Source organism: Emys orbicularis, chromosome 4 (assembly GCF_028017835.1).
Source record: "Emys orbicularis isolate rEmyOrb1 chromosome 4, rEmyOrb1.hap1, whole genome shotgun sequence".
NCBI classification, from domain to species: domain Eukaryota; kingdom Metazoa; phylum Chordata; order Testudines; family Emydidae; genus Emys; species Emys orbicularis.
Window position 1 is genome coordinate 62,911,363 of NC_088686.1, and position 14,558 is coordinate 62,925,920.

A 14,558-nucleotide genomic window follows, 5' to 3' on the forward strand; every position below is an offset into this window, starting at 1 on the left:
TTTATAATACAAATACCCACTTAAACAATGTTACACATCCATTCATGGATGTATCCCCCCAGCAAGAGAGTGAGAGAAAAAAGATATACAACTCAAACCAGCCCTATCAGCAAAATTTCAATGTTGTGTAGGCTACTGACTATTTCAGTCTCTGGCTAAAAGCTTTACCAGCTCCATTTTGTCTAAAATCAAAATTTTGGGAGACTGACTGACTGAAGAGCCCCATAAAACCCTTGCAGAATCACAACAGCAGAAAAGAGGGAGAGCAGACATTTTAAGAGACAAAATAAAAGGTACTGAATAAGTTGAAGGGAAGGTTGAATTGGCTTGCCTGTCCCGCGAGTGGTTAAAGACCCTGATCTGTCCATGACGGTAGATGAATTTTGAAATCTGGTATGGCTTTAGGGAGACGTGAAATGGAGACCAAGTTTCTTGTCGTTCAAACAGCTCTGGGTGATTACACACCTGGGTAAGAAAAGGAGGATGTCAGCTGCTTGGGTGGGGGAAAAAATAGAAATCTAGTCATATGCAGCATTTTCCAGCCCAATGTTTGGAAAAATTGCTCACTCAAACGATGGAACTGGTGAGCATACAATGACAACTGCTTGATAGAGCGTCCATCTTAGTTTAGATACCAGATAATATCATTTCCCGACCATGTTACCTCTATTGCCTCCTCTTCCCCAGGTGAATGATTTCTTCAGTGATGAATGGGGATCCAACTAGCAGACACATGCACTGTATGGCAGGGGCTCTGCTTTATTGTATATATTATAACTGCTGGTATCAAGTTATACTGCATCAGGGCATAACTTCGGGCTGCATGCAATCAACCAGCCCAGGTTAGGAAGTATTTTTTGCTACGGTGTTACCATGATGGCTGATGATTATACATTTTTTGTTGACCTTACCTTCCTGAACTGCATGACTAGATTCATGAGGCTACTAGTGGTATTCTGTGCTTGTTGGGTAGTGCCCATGGAGGACTGCAGCAGGTCATCAATAGAGATTTTGTTCTTTAGAGCTTGGTACAGCAGCTTCTGCCTGGTGGTCTGCTGGCAGTACATGAGAATCTCAATCTGCAAAACAGTAATGGGATTATAGTCCTAGTCTGTCCCTAAACAGAGCAATACCAGAACAAGATTCAGTAAATATAACCCTTGTAGGATCATATCATAGGAAAAGCACATAACTATCTGATAAAAATACATAGGCAACTGCCATTATACCTGTAATTCAATGATCCAGGACCTGCCACAGAAAGCACTTCCTAATTGAGAACCCTGTCTTGGAAGGCTGCAAGGAATCAGAAGAGAAGCCAAGAACAGGGAGTGTGTGTGTGGGGGAGGTGGGGTGGGGGTTATTCAAAGGTATTTTAGGCACCTAAAGATACATATAGGCACCTAGTGGATTTTTAATGGTGCCTAGGCACGTAACTCCCATTGATTTGAGGAGCCTTTGAATATCCTGCTATGTGCCTATCTGCATCTTTAGGCACCTTTGAAAATGTGGCCCAGGGCCGGTACTATGGTAAAGTCATGTCACCAAGCAGGTGTTCTCAACCAGGGGTCACAAATCAGATGCCAATCATCATGATCACCCTGGCCATCCCATATTACCATATGAGGGGTGGTGTTCGGTATGGAAAAGGCACTGTCAAAGCAAAGAAGAATCCCTTAAGCCCTTGTTTGCTTCATCAATGTCTCCAGCAAGTCCCTGTCACTCCCCCGGCTCTGACCCAGTGTGGAGAACATTCTGAGGAAGTGAGAGACATCACAGAGAAGAAGGAATGGGACCCATGGATCCAGGCCCTACACAGCTCCACCTGCCAATTCCATTTAGTAAAAGGAGGGTGTATGAACTCTGGAGAATACTGTAGCTCTGTAGTGGCTCCACAGCTACTCCATGGGATGGGGGAGATGAATTCCCTTCTGTGCTGAACTCCTTAACACGCAGCCTAGTTACTCTGGATGTGTACTGGGACCAGGATTAGTCCCTTAGTAAACTAAGGCTTGGCCTACATTAAGCAAGGGCAAACTAGCTACATCACTCATGGGTGTGAAAAATCCACTCTCCTGAAAAACGTAGTTAAGCCAACCTAACGCCCAACGTAGACAGTGCTAGGTTAATGGAAGAATTCTTCTGTTGACCTAGCTATCAGCTCTCAGGGAAGTGGATTACCTACACCAATGGGAGAACCGCTCCCATCGGCGTAGGTAGTGCCTATACTTGAAATACTACAGCAGCGCAGCTGCAGCATTTCAGGTGTAGACAAGACCTAAAAGTTGGTCTATACACAAACTTGCACCAAAATAACTAAATCAATTGTAACTAACACCTTTTGTTATTTTGGGACAAGGCTGTGTGTGGATACTAGTTTCTGTTTAAGAATGCACCATATTGATAGTTGGTTTGTTTGTTTTTTAAATGGACTGGCTGTTCATATACAGTGCTGACTTATTTTCAGCTACTAAACCTCATTAAAAGAAACTAGAGACTATATCTAATAATTCCCTGTGATGGGGGTGTTCACCCCCACACAAGGTTAAAATAGGACAATCAACCTTATAGGCTGCACCTGGAAGACAGCAAGAGACTGATAAAGGCTAGTTGATGACGTTCTGCTGCGAAGGAGCAGGCTGAGCCTGCATAAAGGGATGAAGCTGAGAACAGAAGGGGGCTGTAGGGGAAGTAGTCTGCAGTCACTCCTTGCGTGAAGGAAGGTTTGTCTGGGGCTACAGAGTTTGGATTGATGGAAGTAGTCTACAGTTATGCCCTGGGGGAGGTAGTCTGAGCTGGTAAACTGCGATGGCAGAAGACAGAAAAGAGAAGTAGGAAGAAGTCCAGGGAAGTAGCAACAGATCCTGTGAGTAAGCAGACAGTAGTTACAGGACACAGGGTGCTGGGGCTAGAACCCAGAGTAGCGAGCAAACATGGAGAAAGGGCCTGGGGCCTGGCCTTGGACCAGAAAATTGTCTGCAATGGCATGCGGACAGCTGAGCCAGCAGCACTCTGTGATACCCCAGAAGGGGAGGACTATACAGTGACCTGGTTGGAGGGCCAAACCACAAAGGAGGAGCACTGCAAGTCCTGGAGAGTGAGGGGGGACACGGTGTGAACAACTGTTGGAAGGAGGGCACCAGATATGAATGGAGCTAATCCCCAGATGTGGCCACAATGAGGCACCCCAACAGTGAGTAAACCCCATTCCCTAATATCACTTTTCTATGTAGTCAATTGCTATAATTAACACAGTGATATTATGTAATTGGGAATGGTGGGATGGCATCCACAAGACAATCTCTGTATTTATATCGACACTATGGAAAATTTTGAGAACCTCTGCTCTAAGGTGTATCAAATCATTGCAGTTTTACTTACGAGCATTTTCAAAGGAAGATATAGAGGTGGTGGGGAGACAGGCAATGAGGAAGGGAATTACAGAGCATTAAAAACAAGGAATACTCAACTTTTTTTTTTTTTTTTTTTTAAATAAAGACACTAGGTAATTCTCTCATCGTTGAGAGGATCTTGCCTTTAGTGCTCTGTGGAGCTCTTGTTTCTTCTAGACATTTCAATGCTGTATTAGTCCCCTTCAGTTCATGTACTGACTTTTCCATTAGCTTACTCGGGTTTAAGGATTGTTTGTTTACAAATCTTCGGATTAATGGTTTTACTTGTAGAAGAGGAGGTCATTAATGGGCTCTTGTAAGTTCCCCAGTTAAATACAGGTGTGATCTAATAGGAATGTGCTAGCAAAAGTGAAAGGGATGTGAATGGGTGATGTTTTCTGACCTTTCAGTCAGCTGTAGATAAACAGATCCACATATGAATTTATATGAACTAAAAACCTGAGAAGGGAAGCACTGAAAGTAAGCCAGATGCAGAGCTTGCTTTCCAAATTATTTTGTTTCGCACCTTGTCTGACAGCTCATTTTCCACATCCTTCTTGATTCTTCTCAACATGAAAGGCTTCAGGATCATGTGCAAGCGGGACAGCTGGTCTGAAATGCCAGGGAGAAAACATGATTACTGCCCCAATGGCCAGAAATATACCATGTCCAGTTGCTTCTCAAACCCTTCTTGCACACCCAGTTCCCCTCAAGCATGTCACAGGACTGATCTGTCTGCACTGAAATTGGTTCTTTTATAAGCATATTGAGACAGGCTGATAACTCCATGAATCTCTAAATCTCTCCATCAGGCAATGCACTTCTATAGCATAGTATGTATTACAATCCGATGAGCAGTACTCTGTGGACATACAATTAGCATCTAATTTCTATTAAAAGGTGAGGACAATACTTGATCATGCAGCTCATTCAGTACTATTAGGATATAAAGCTAGTCATCATTAACAGTTGGATAATTTCTCCCAGAGTCAGAATTGAACCAACACAGTGCTAAAGGGCACTGTGCTATTGCAGATGTGCAGTGTTTTGGATGAGATGTAAAACCAAAGTTAGACCCTTCATTGATAATTAAAGAACTCCTGGCGCTTTCCATAAAAGTAAGGGTTTAACTCTGATATTCTGGCACAATTCAAAATCATGTAGTTATATAGTTATATTCTGCCAACCTAAATTCCCCCCAGTTTGTTGTATATTGCGCTTCTCTTGTGTAGCATTACTGAAATAGAATAGTTGTCTTTTCACTAAAAAGGTGGCTGCTATTCAGTGGTACAATCTCTGTACCATACACATAGCCTATAAAACACTTAGGAGTCCTTCATGATAAATGCTATATAAATGTATAATATTTTAAATATCATCCCTCGTTCATTTAAAATAGGTGAGGAAATGGAGGCAGCAAACATGAGGCAAATCTGATTCACTCTGAGTAGCTTTTATTTCTATATAAGAAGCAATATGTCTCTATCTCTGACAACATCTGTCGTGCAGAATTCCCAGACCAAACGACAATCAATCAAAGCCATTTCACTCGCTGCTCTGTATCAGAATGGGAGATTCCACATATGCAACTGCTAGAGTTGAAGTGAATCCATAGGCAGCTAGAGCAGGCGAATTGGAAACTGAGGCCTACTGTGCTTAGTACTCACTCTCATCAATGGCAGATTTGTTCTCTGCATGGCTCTCTATGTCCTTAGAAAACCATTCGTTGAACTCCTCATGTGAATCAAATAGCGTTGGCATGATAAAGTGCAGCAGAGCCCACAGCTATAAAGGAGTGGCAAAGAGACAGTGAATCAGTGAAAGCTATCCCCATTGTAAACAGGATGATCATGAATCTCAACCTATTGCAGAGCATTATGGGCCAAGTCACATCAAATGACAGTGTGTTCTGCCAAGCTCAGCAGACTATATTAGTGGTGGTCTCATCTTCCTTTCACAATGGACAGAAGCCAGATATGTGCAACTTTTCAAACCAATGTCAGAGCGTGGTTCCAAGTAAAGAGCAATAACTTCACCATGCTGAAGAAAATGGCACAGAAGTCACATTTTCGCATCCCATGATTTAGGGATGACTGAGTATCAGCAACCTAATGAGTATGATATAGCCAAATTATCCCTTTTGAAGCTGATCTCAGTGATTTCTCACAGCGTGGTATGGAGACAAACCCCCAAGTATACACCTGAGCACATAGGAGTACCACAATTCTTTCACTATTTGTTATGTCTTTGGATAAATTACTCTTCTGATCAAAAATTAGCTCTTGCTGGCCTCCTGCTTACCTCAGCCATGGTGTTCTGGATGGGGGTCCCAGTCAACAAAAGTCGATTTCGGCATTGGAATTGTAGTAGGATTTTCCAGCGGACACTGACCAACAAAAATGTTTAAAAAAAAATGAAACACAATAGAAACAGTAAGAAAGGAGAGCAATTACATTTACATTTTAGAACCAACCATTTTTCAGACCCATTCCTGGCATGATTTTCTTTAAGAGGGCACTGGGTAATATTGACAAGAGTATAAGTACTCTCCCTTTGCCCCTTTGGGAGATTTGGTTCTTATAGGAGGTCATGAAGAGATTAGCACTGTTTATCTTACATACAACAGGTGTATTTTTATTTACTTTGTAACATGTCAATGTTTGGCTACCCGTAAAGGCCAGTCACTAGAGTATTCATCCCCTCAAGATAGCAAATAGGTACCCCAAGTAAATGGTGACATACACTTTTTGCACTGTTACAAAGTTAAATTTATAGGTCATTATGTAAGGGGAGTTGAATTCTATGTTACAGTCCTCTTAGAATGGGAAATTCCTGAAAAGTGCTGAAGAGGGTAGCTCATGAATGTGCATGAGCCTGGCTCTGGGGCTGTCAAACATTTAGAAAAGAAGCACCGAAATATGAGTGACAGTTTTGGGAGAAAAAGTTAGGAAGAAGCAATTAAAGAAGAAAAGACAGATAGACAGCACCTTACTAAAGAAATAAACAATAGACAGGAGCTGAGAACAGACAGGAACCACTATGGGCATCAACCTTATAATGAGGAAGCCTGGATAGGGTTGCTGGGCTATACTGCAATCTGCAGGTTTTATGGGGCCCTGATTCCCGATTGGGGCCTTTAGGTGCTACTACAATACAAATAAATAATGCTGTATTTAACGGATATATGTTAGCATTATATGGCTATTAATGAACACAGACCACTCAGTATCTAAGAATGTCTTTGCTGGTGGCTGAGGTCAAGGACTGGTACAAGTATTTCTCACCATTTTTTGCCTCAACCCCCTCCCCACCCCCACTTCTATCCTACAGTTACTTTGTAATTACACTTTGCATGTTTCGTACATATGACCAAATACCAAGGCATTCAAATCCATGGAGATGGAGCCATATAAACCTCCCTCAGTACAGTCAGGTATTTAGAAAGGTAGCTTTTACTTATAAATGGTAACTTCCTTTCATCAAAAACTTCACATACAATAAGCTCAAGAATGCGAATACTGAGTTCCCCAAAGGTATGCAGTTACGTGGACTGGGGTAGCAGCCTACTAGTTTAATTTTTGCACATAGTAGACTGTTGTGCTGAAGTGTTCAGCACTAACTTGATCTTTATTCCTTTTGGGAAGGGAAAGAACAGTGCCTTGCCCTTCTCCTAGTTGACATTAGAACATGTTAATCCTTCTTCAGCAAAAATGACTGTTGTAACGGGACCTTGAGAGGGGGAAGAGAGAAACTGAGGTTCCCTGCTGGGTGTCTTAAAAACATGTGCATAATAAAATGCAATGCCATAAGGATTCTTTACTTTTCTGCCAGTTCTTAAGACAATTTAACCTTTCTTTCAAATTTTAACTCATCAACTCATGTATTCTTAGTGTTTTCCCACTCTCTTTTCTGTACCAACTCAAAAGATTCCTGAGCAAAAGAGGATTTTGTTTCTGCTACAAGTATTACCTGGAGCTACTCTTGAGTGCCTGTGCCTCATCCAGCACCATATACTGCCACTTCACTCGCTGGAAATACTTCACATCCTGGACCACCAGCTGATAACTAGTGATCACCACATGGAAAGGTGCATCCTGAGTGTACAACGTCTTCTATAACCACAAAAAAGAAAGACACATATCTGGATCATGTAAACACATTGGAATGAAGAGTTTGTTCATCTGTATGGGGGTCTCATACTTCCATTCAATAATCTTCTATCACCATTATACTTTCCTTTCCCTTATTTGGAATCTTTTTCTAAAAAATGAGTTGGGTTATTAAAGCAGCATAGCAATAATGCCAGACCCTGAAGTCCTCTGCTTTATTTGCAGAATGCAGTAACTCTGACTGAATTCTAGTATGCCCTACATTGTTACACCCTATATTGTTACCCAGAACGGGGCAGTCCTTTCACTTTATTTCTATAAATAAAAAAAGTGAAGCAGACGGGGATGAAGAAGATAGAACTCTGTATTTACTCATTCTTTTGCTTTGTAGAACATATCAGCAGTTTCTGTTTTACTTTGTACAAGCAGAAGTGAGGGTAAAAGGACAGGGACACTGATGTTACCTGACTCCAGAATTTCCTGATCACTTTTCTGTCATGGGGATTTCCCCAATATGGTAGCACCTAGAACAAGTCAAAAGTACAAAAGTTATTTTCAAATACTGATATACCTGAACTAAAACTATAAATGTCATGTTCTCCATAGTAAAGCAAAATAAACCTCAGAGAGTGGCACACCCCACCATCAAAACAACCAAAGGGAAATCACCAAAGAGGGTCTTTCCTAACCCAGAGAAAATATGAAAGCATTTAAATATATTTAAGGAACAGAATCTTCCAAACAAAAGCCTCAAGCAGTTTAGTTCCTCAAGGAGAAACTGCTAAGAGAATCCCTTAATAGCCCCAAAGCAGCTGTGGCCTTTTCCAGTCAGACCTTCCAAGAAAATAATACTGATATTCTTTCAGTTCACTGTAGAAAGAAGTTGGCCCATGGCTGCTAGCCAATTTAGCAACTTACTCTTGGACATCCCTGAATGACCAGTGGTTCACTTAGTATTTAATTCCCCTCTTCACTGATACAATTATTTTTGTACTTCAGGGCTATGCCTCAATACTTTACTATGGGCTAAAAGTCAAGTAATCCCTACTGGACTGCCTCAGGGAAGAAATAAAGGAGCAAGCACAACAGCCACAGATTTCTATTAATTCTTTTATAACTCAGAATCCTGCTGAGCTATTTCCCATGTACGGAGATCTGAGTTCAGCAGTTAGCTCCACAGCAATTCAGAGTAACTAGTTACTGCCATCTGTTGTCCGATATGGGAACTGCACAGAACTGGTATTGAGCATAAAAGGATGCTGGTTTCTGAGGCACAGAACAAAACCAAACCACATATACAACTCTCCCTAAACAGCTTTTATCACCTTAGCTGCCTTATATGCTACACCGGGGCGGGCAAACTTTTTGGCCTGAGGGCCACATCAGGTTTCCAAAATTGTATGGAGGGCCAGTTAGGGGAGGCTGTCTCTCCCCAAACAGCCAGGCGTGGCCTGGTCCCCGCCTCCTATCCGACCCCCCCTGCTTCTCGCCCCCTGACGGCTCCCCCAGGACTCCTGCCCCATCCAACCCCCCTGTCCCCTGACACACACACCCCCTCCCCGGGACTCCTGCCCCATCCACCACCCCCTGCTCCCTGTCCCCTGACCACCCCACGACCCACCCCTGACTGCCCCCTGCCGCCCCATCCAACAACCCCTCTCATTCCTGACTGCCCCCCCAGGACCCCTGCCCCATCCAACCCCCCTGTTCCCTGCCCTCTGACCGCCTCGACCCCTATTCCCCCCCCCCGAACTCCCCTACCCTCTATCCAACCCCCCTTGCTCCCTGCCCCCTTACCGTGCAGCACAGAGCACCGGTGGCTGGCGGTGTTACAGCCGCGCCACCCAGAGCACTGGGTCAGGCCGCGGCTCTGCAACTGCGCTGCCCAGCCACCCAGAGCGTTGCGCCTGCGGCGTAGCGCGCTGAGGCTGCGGGGGAGGAGGACAGCAGGGGAGGGCCCGGGGGCTAGTCTCCTGGGCCAGGAGCTCAGGGGAGGAGGGTTCCGCGGGCCGGATGTGGCCCGCAGGCCGTAGTTTGCCCACCTCTGTGGTGTACTCTCTGTTTTAGCAGTATCTTCTTTCAAATAAGATGACCCACACTGGGCATGATACTGCAAATGTGGCCTAATCAGTGATTTGCATAACAAGCTACTCAATATAAGCCAACAATTTTTAGCACTGCTGCACACTGGACCAACAATTTAAATATTAGTTCAAATAGTACTCCCAGATCCCTCCTTTACAATATTAACACTAGGCATTCAGACTATTAATTTGGTAGTCATTTGTTCTCAAGCGCACCACTTTACACCTAGACACCTTGCATAATATTCTTTCCTGTATTTTTTTTTTTTATAAAGAACTGCACTTACATTTATTGTTTTCTAATCAGCCTCTTGCTACTGGAGAATACTGGTTACTTAAAAATATTTGATAATGACTCAGATATTTGATCTATAATCTTCTATTGCCTGCAGGTGTAACTCATAGCTACCTGGTGCTTTGTCTATCTGTTTTATTCACATACTTCCTTAGCACTCAGTGATACTCCGACTGTGTCTCTAGCTGCAAGTGGCTCTTTAATGTGTCTCCTGCATCTCTTTGTAGCTCAATATATATATACACATACTAAATATTTCCCGTCATTCACACTATGATGGCTCTTTTGGGTAATGCTGATCGCTCATTTGGCTCCGTCAGTAATCTCATTTTCCTCCAATTTATCTTTTGCAAGACTCAAATATTCTTCATGGATGTACTGTTAATAGTTTATTTTGCAGCAGTTCGTTATTTCTCATATTTTTCATCCTCCAATACATTTAAAGAACTTGTTTATTTTATCTTAATACATGCAGCTATTTGTGCTTCATTACTCTCCTTGCTTTTTGAATAGTGTTTACAATCCTGTTCATTTTTTTTATTTTCGCTTAACGATGCTGAAGTTTTTCCTCCCTCTAAATTTTTAGAGCTGTTTCAGTTCACAATTAAACCATCTGTCATTCAGACACAGATTTTGAACAACCCACAACAAAGCACTAATCCTACAGACAATGCAGAAGATTCAGAAATCACTCTCTTGCCTGGCATTGCAGCACAATCATAACTGTGTCATCTCCATGGCTATGCCACTGCAGAATCTAAATGCTTCGCTGATAAGGTGCTCTTTTAGAAACATCTGCCCCAAAATGAAAATAATGGAATTCAAGTGACAGGTACTCAAGTTCTGAATAATAGAATGTTCCAGAAGAGCAGGTCAGGGACAAGATCACAGAATCATGTCCCTCACATCCTCTCAAACTGTCGAGCTAATCAGATTATTCAGATGTGACAAAGAGCTGAAGGGAGTGAGGAAGTTGGTTTTCTGAGCCAAAAGAAATAGTTTCCTGAATATGCTTGTTACCTTAAATCTAGGAACGAATCTGGCAAACTCCTGATGCCAGTTGTTGAGTGTAGAGGCAGGTGAAATAATTAAAAAAGGTCCCCAGATGTTCTCTCTCTGATATAGGAAAAAACAAATCAATGGAGGGAAACAGAAACAGTTTCATGCAGCATTATGATTAATTAAGGACAAGGGGCTGCACAAGAGAGAAAAGTATAGAGATCATAATAAAGCTTCCTACCAACACAGCAGGGTGATGCACAGCTAGATTCAGCAGATTAAACATTTAGTGTGGCCTCCTTTCAAATCCACAATATTGCTCTGCAAACACCCACTGGATGTGTGAATAATAAATTCAAACCGTGACCTGTTTCTCACTTCCTGCAAATTGCTATTTGCTCACTGCTACTGCCACTTACCCAGGGCTCAATGCCTCTGCCACTTTGGCAAGCAAAAGATCTAAGGTGGCGTGGAAACCTGAGCTTCCTCACATAGCAGCACATTCATGCTGGTGAACAAGGAATTCTAGGCCTACTGATACAGGGTCCAATCATGAGCTGGCCTACACACCTATGCAAGGGAGTAAGGGAGAATAAAGTCCAGTGTAGGCTTCCAGAATCACAACTCACAACACAATGGGAAGAGCAGCCTCTCAGGGGAGCTAGTTTCCTTTCCACACAGGTGGGCAGGAAGGAGATGAAGCTTTGGCTCCATATGCACTTCCAACATGCTGGCCACCAATGCAGCAAAACTGGCATGGAAGGGGAATTAATCTGCACCAGGAAGAAGGATGGTGCATCTTACTTCCTTCATGGTCAAAGTGGGAAAACAAGGACCAAACTGCCTCTCGGTCACAATTCTGTTCTTGCTCTCCTCCTAGGGCAGTACAGCTACATACTGCTCCCTATATAGTACAGGTTTCAGAGTGGTAGCCGTGTTAGTCTGTATCAGCAAAAAGAACGAGGAGTACTTGTGGCACCTTAGAGACTAAAATTTATTTGGGCATAAGCTTTCGTGGCTAAAACCCACTTCACTGGATGCATGCAGTGGAAAATACAGTAGGAAGATATATATACACAGAGAACATGAAAAAATGGGTGTTGCCATACCGATTCTAACAAGACTAATCAATTAAGGTGGGCTATTATCAGCAGAAGAAAAAAAACTTTTGGCCCATTTCAAACAGTTGACAAGAAGGTGTGACTAACAGTAGGGGGAAAATTAGCATGGGGAAATAGTTTACACTTTGTATAATGACCCATCCACTCCCAGTCTTTATTCAAGCCTAATTTAATGGTGTCCAGTTTGCAAAATTAATTCCAATTCTGCAGTTTCTCGCTGGAGTCTGTTTTTGAAGTTTTTTTGTTGGAGAATTGCGACTTTTAGGTCTGTAATTGAGTGACCAGGGAGACTGAAGTGTTCTCCGACTGGTTTTTAAATGTTATAATTCTTTATGTCTGATTTGTGTCCATTTATTCTTTTGCATAGAGACTGTCCGGTTTGGCCTATGTACATGGCAGAGGGCCATTGCTGGCACATGATGGCATATATCACATTGGTAGATGTGCAGGTGAACGAGCCTCTGATGGTGGGGCTGATGTGATTAGGTCCTATGATGGCGTCCCTTGAATAGATATGTGGACAGAGTTGGCAACGGGGTTTGTAGCAGGGTTTGGTTCCTGGGTTGGTGTTTTTGTTGCTGGTGAGTATTTGCTTCAGGGTGGGGGGCTGTCTGTAGGCGAGAACTGGCCTGTCTCCCAAGGTCTGTAAGAGTGAGGGATCATCCTTCAGGATACGTTGTAGATCCTTGATGATGCGCTGGAGAGGTTTTAGTTGGGGGCTAAAGGTGACGGCTAATGGCATTCTGTTACTTTCTTTGTTGGGCCTGTCCTGGAGTAGGTGATTTCTGGGTACCCGTCTCGCTCTGTCAATCTGTTTCCTCACTTCCCCAGGTGGGTATTGTAGTTTTAAGAATGCTTGATAGAGATAGTGTAGGTGTTTGTCTCTGTCTGAGGGATTGGAGCAAATGCGGTTGTATCTTAGAGCTTGGCTGTAGACAATGGATTGTGTGATATGGTCTGGATGAAAGCTGGAGGCATGTAGGTAAGTATAGCGGTCAGTAGGTTTCCGGTATAGGGTGGTGTTTATGTGACCATCACTTATTAGCACGGTAGTGTACAAGAAGTGGATCTCTTGTGTGGACTGGTCCAGGCTGAGGTTGATGGTGGGATGGAAATTGTTGAAATCATGGTGGAATTCCTCAAGGGCTTCTTTTCCATGGGTCCAGATTATGATGTCATCAATGTAGCGCAAGTAGAGTAGGGGCGTTAGGAGACGAGAGCTGAGGAAGTGTTGTTCTAAGTCAGCCATAAAAATGTTGCCATACTGTGGGGCCATGCGGGTACCCATAGCAGTGCTGCTGACTTGAAGGTATACATTGTCCCCAAATGTGAAATAGTTGTCGGTGAGGACAAAGTCACAAAGTTCAGCCACCAGGTTTGCCGTGACATTATCCAGGATACTGTTCCTGATGGCTTGTAGTCCATCTTTGTGTGGAATGTTGGTGTGGAGGGTTTCTACATCCATAGTGGCCAGGATGGTGTTTTCTGGAAGATCACCAATGGATTGTAGTTTCCTCAGGAAGTCAGTGGTGTCTCGAAGATAGCTAGGAGTGCTGGTAGCGTAGGGCCTGAGGAGAGAGTCTACATAGCCAGACAATTCTGCTGTCAGGGTGCCAATGCCTGAGATGATGGGGCATCCAGGATTTCCAGGCTTATGGATCTTGGGTAGCAAATAGAATGTCCCTGGTCGGGGTTCTAGGCATGTGTCTGTACAGATTTGTTCCTGTGCTTTGTCAGGGAGTTTTTTTAGCAGATGGTGTAGTTTCTTTAGGTAATCCTCAGTGGGATCAGAGGATAATGGCCTGTAGAATGCGGTGTTAGAGAGCTGCTTAGCAGCCTCTCGTTCATATTCCAACCTATTCATGATGACGACAGCACCTCCTTTGTCAACCTTTTTGATTATGATGTCAGAGTTGCTCCTGAGGCTGTGGATGGTGGTGTGTTCTGCATGGCTGAGGTTATGATGCTGCTTTTCCACAATTTCAGCCCGTGCACGTCGGAGGAAGCACTCTATATAGAAGTCCAGTCTGTTGTTTTGACCTTCAGGAGGAATCAACGCAGAATCCTCCTTTTTGTAGTGTTGGTAGGAAGGTTTCTGTGGATTAGTGTGCTGTTCAGAGGTGTGTTGGAAATATTCCTTGAGTTGGAGATGTCGAAAGTAGGATTCCAGGCTAAGAGTATAGTTGGATAGATTAACAATATTGTTGGCTGAGTTAAGGGAACAACTGTTGTGGCCCCTTGTGGCATGTAGTAGTTTAGACAAGCGTTCTTAAAACTACAATACCCACCCGCTGAAGTGAAGAAACAGATTGACAGAGCCAGAAGAATACCCAGAACTCCTGTTACTCACACCTTCTTGTCAACTGTTTGAAATGGGCCGTCCTGATTATCACTACAAAAGTTTTTTTTTCTCCTGCTGATAATAGCCCACCTTAATTGATTAGTCTCGTTAGAGTTGGTATGGCAACACCCATTTTTCATGTTCTCTGTGTGTGTATATATATATATATCTTCCTACTGTATTTTCCACTGCATGCATCCAGTGAAGTGGGTTTTAG

The 14,558-nt window shown here is 43.2% G+C and overlaps 1 protein-coding gene across 1 annotated transcript in view; it reads right to left on the bottom strand.

The window, feature by feature from the left end:
* The window catches only part of INO80 (INO80 complex ATPase subunit), a 135,120-nt gene that overhangs the window by 76,221 nt on the left and 44,341 nt on the right, over nucleotides 1-14,558 (bottom strand). Inside the window, exons 14-21 of the mRNA XM_065403615.1 lie at nucleotides 10,901-10,996; nucleotides 7,966-8,025; nucleotides 7,362-7,504; nucleotides 5,694-5,778; nucleotides 5,060-5,177; nucleotides 3,919-4,004; nucleotides 912-1,079; nucleotides 332-465 (exon numbers count right to left, since the gene is read on the bottom strand). Coding sequence (XP_065259687.1) covers nucleotides 332-465; nucleotides 912-1,079; nucleotides 3,919-4,004; nucleotides 5,060-5,177; nucleotides 5,694-5,778; nucleotides 7,362-7,504; nucleotides 7,966-8,025; nucleotides 10,901-10,996 — 890 coding nt within the window. The remainder of the gene's footprint in view (nucleotides 1-331; nucleotides 466-911; nucleotides 1,080-3,918; nucleotides 4,005-5,059; nucleotides 5,178-5,693; nucleotides 5,779-7,361; nucleotides 7,505-7,965; nucleotides 8,026-10,900; nucleotides 10,997-14,558) is intronic.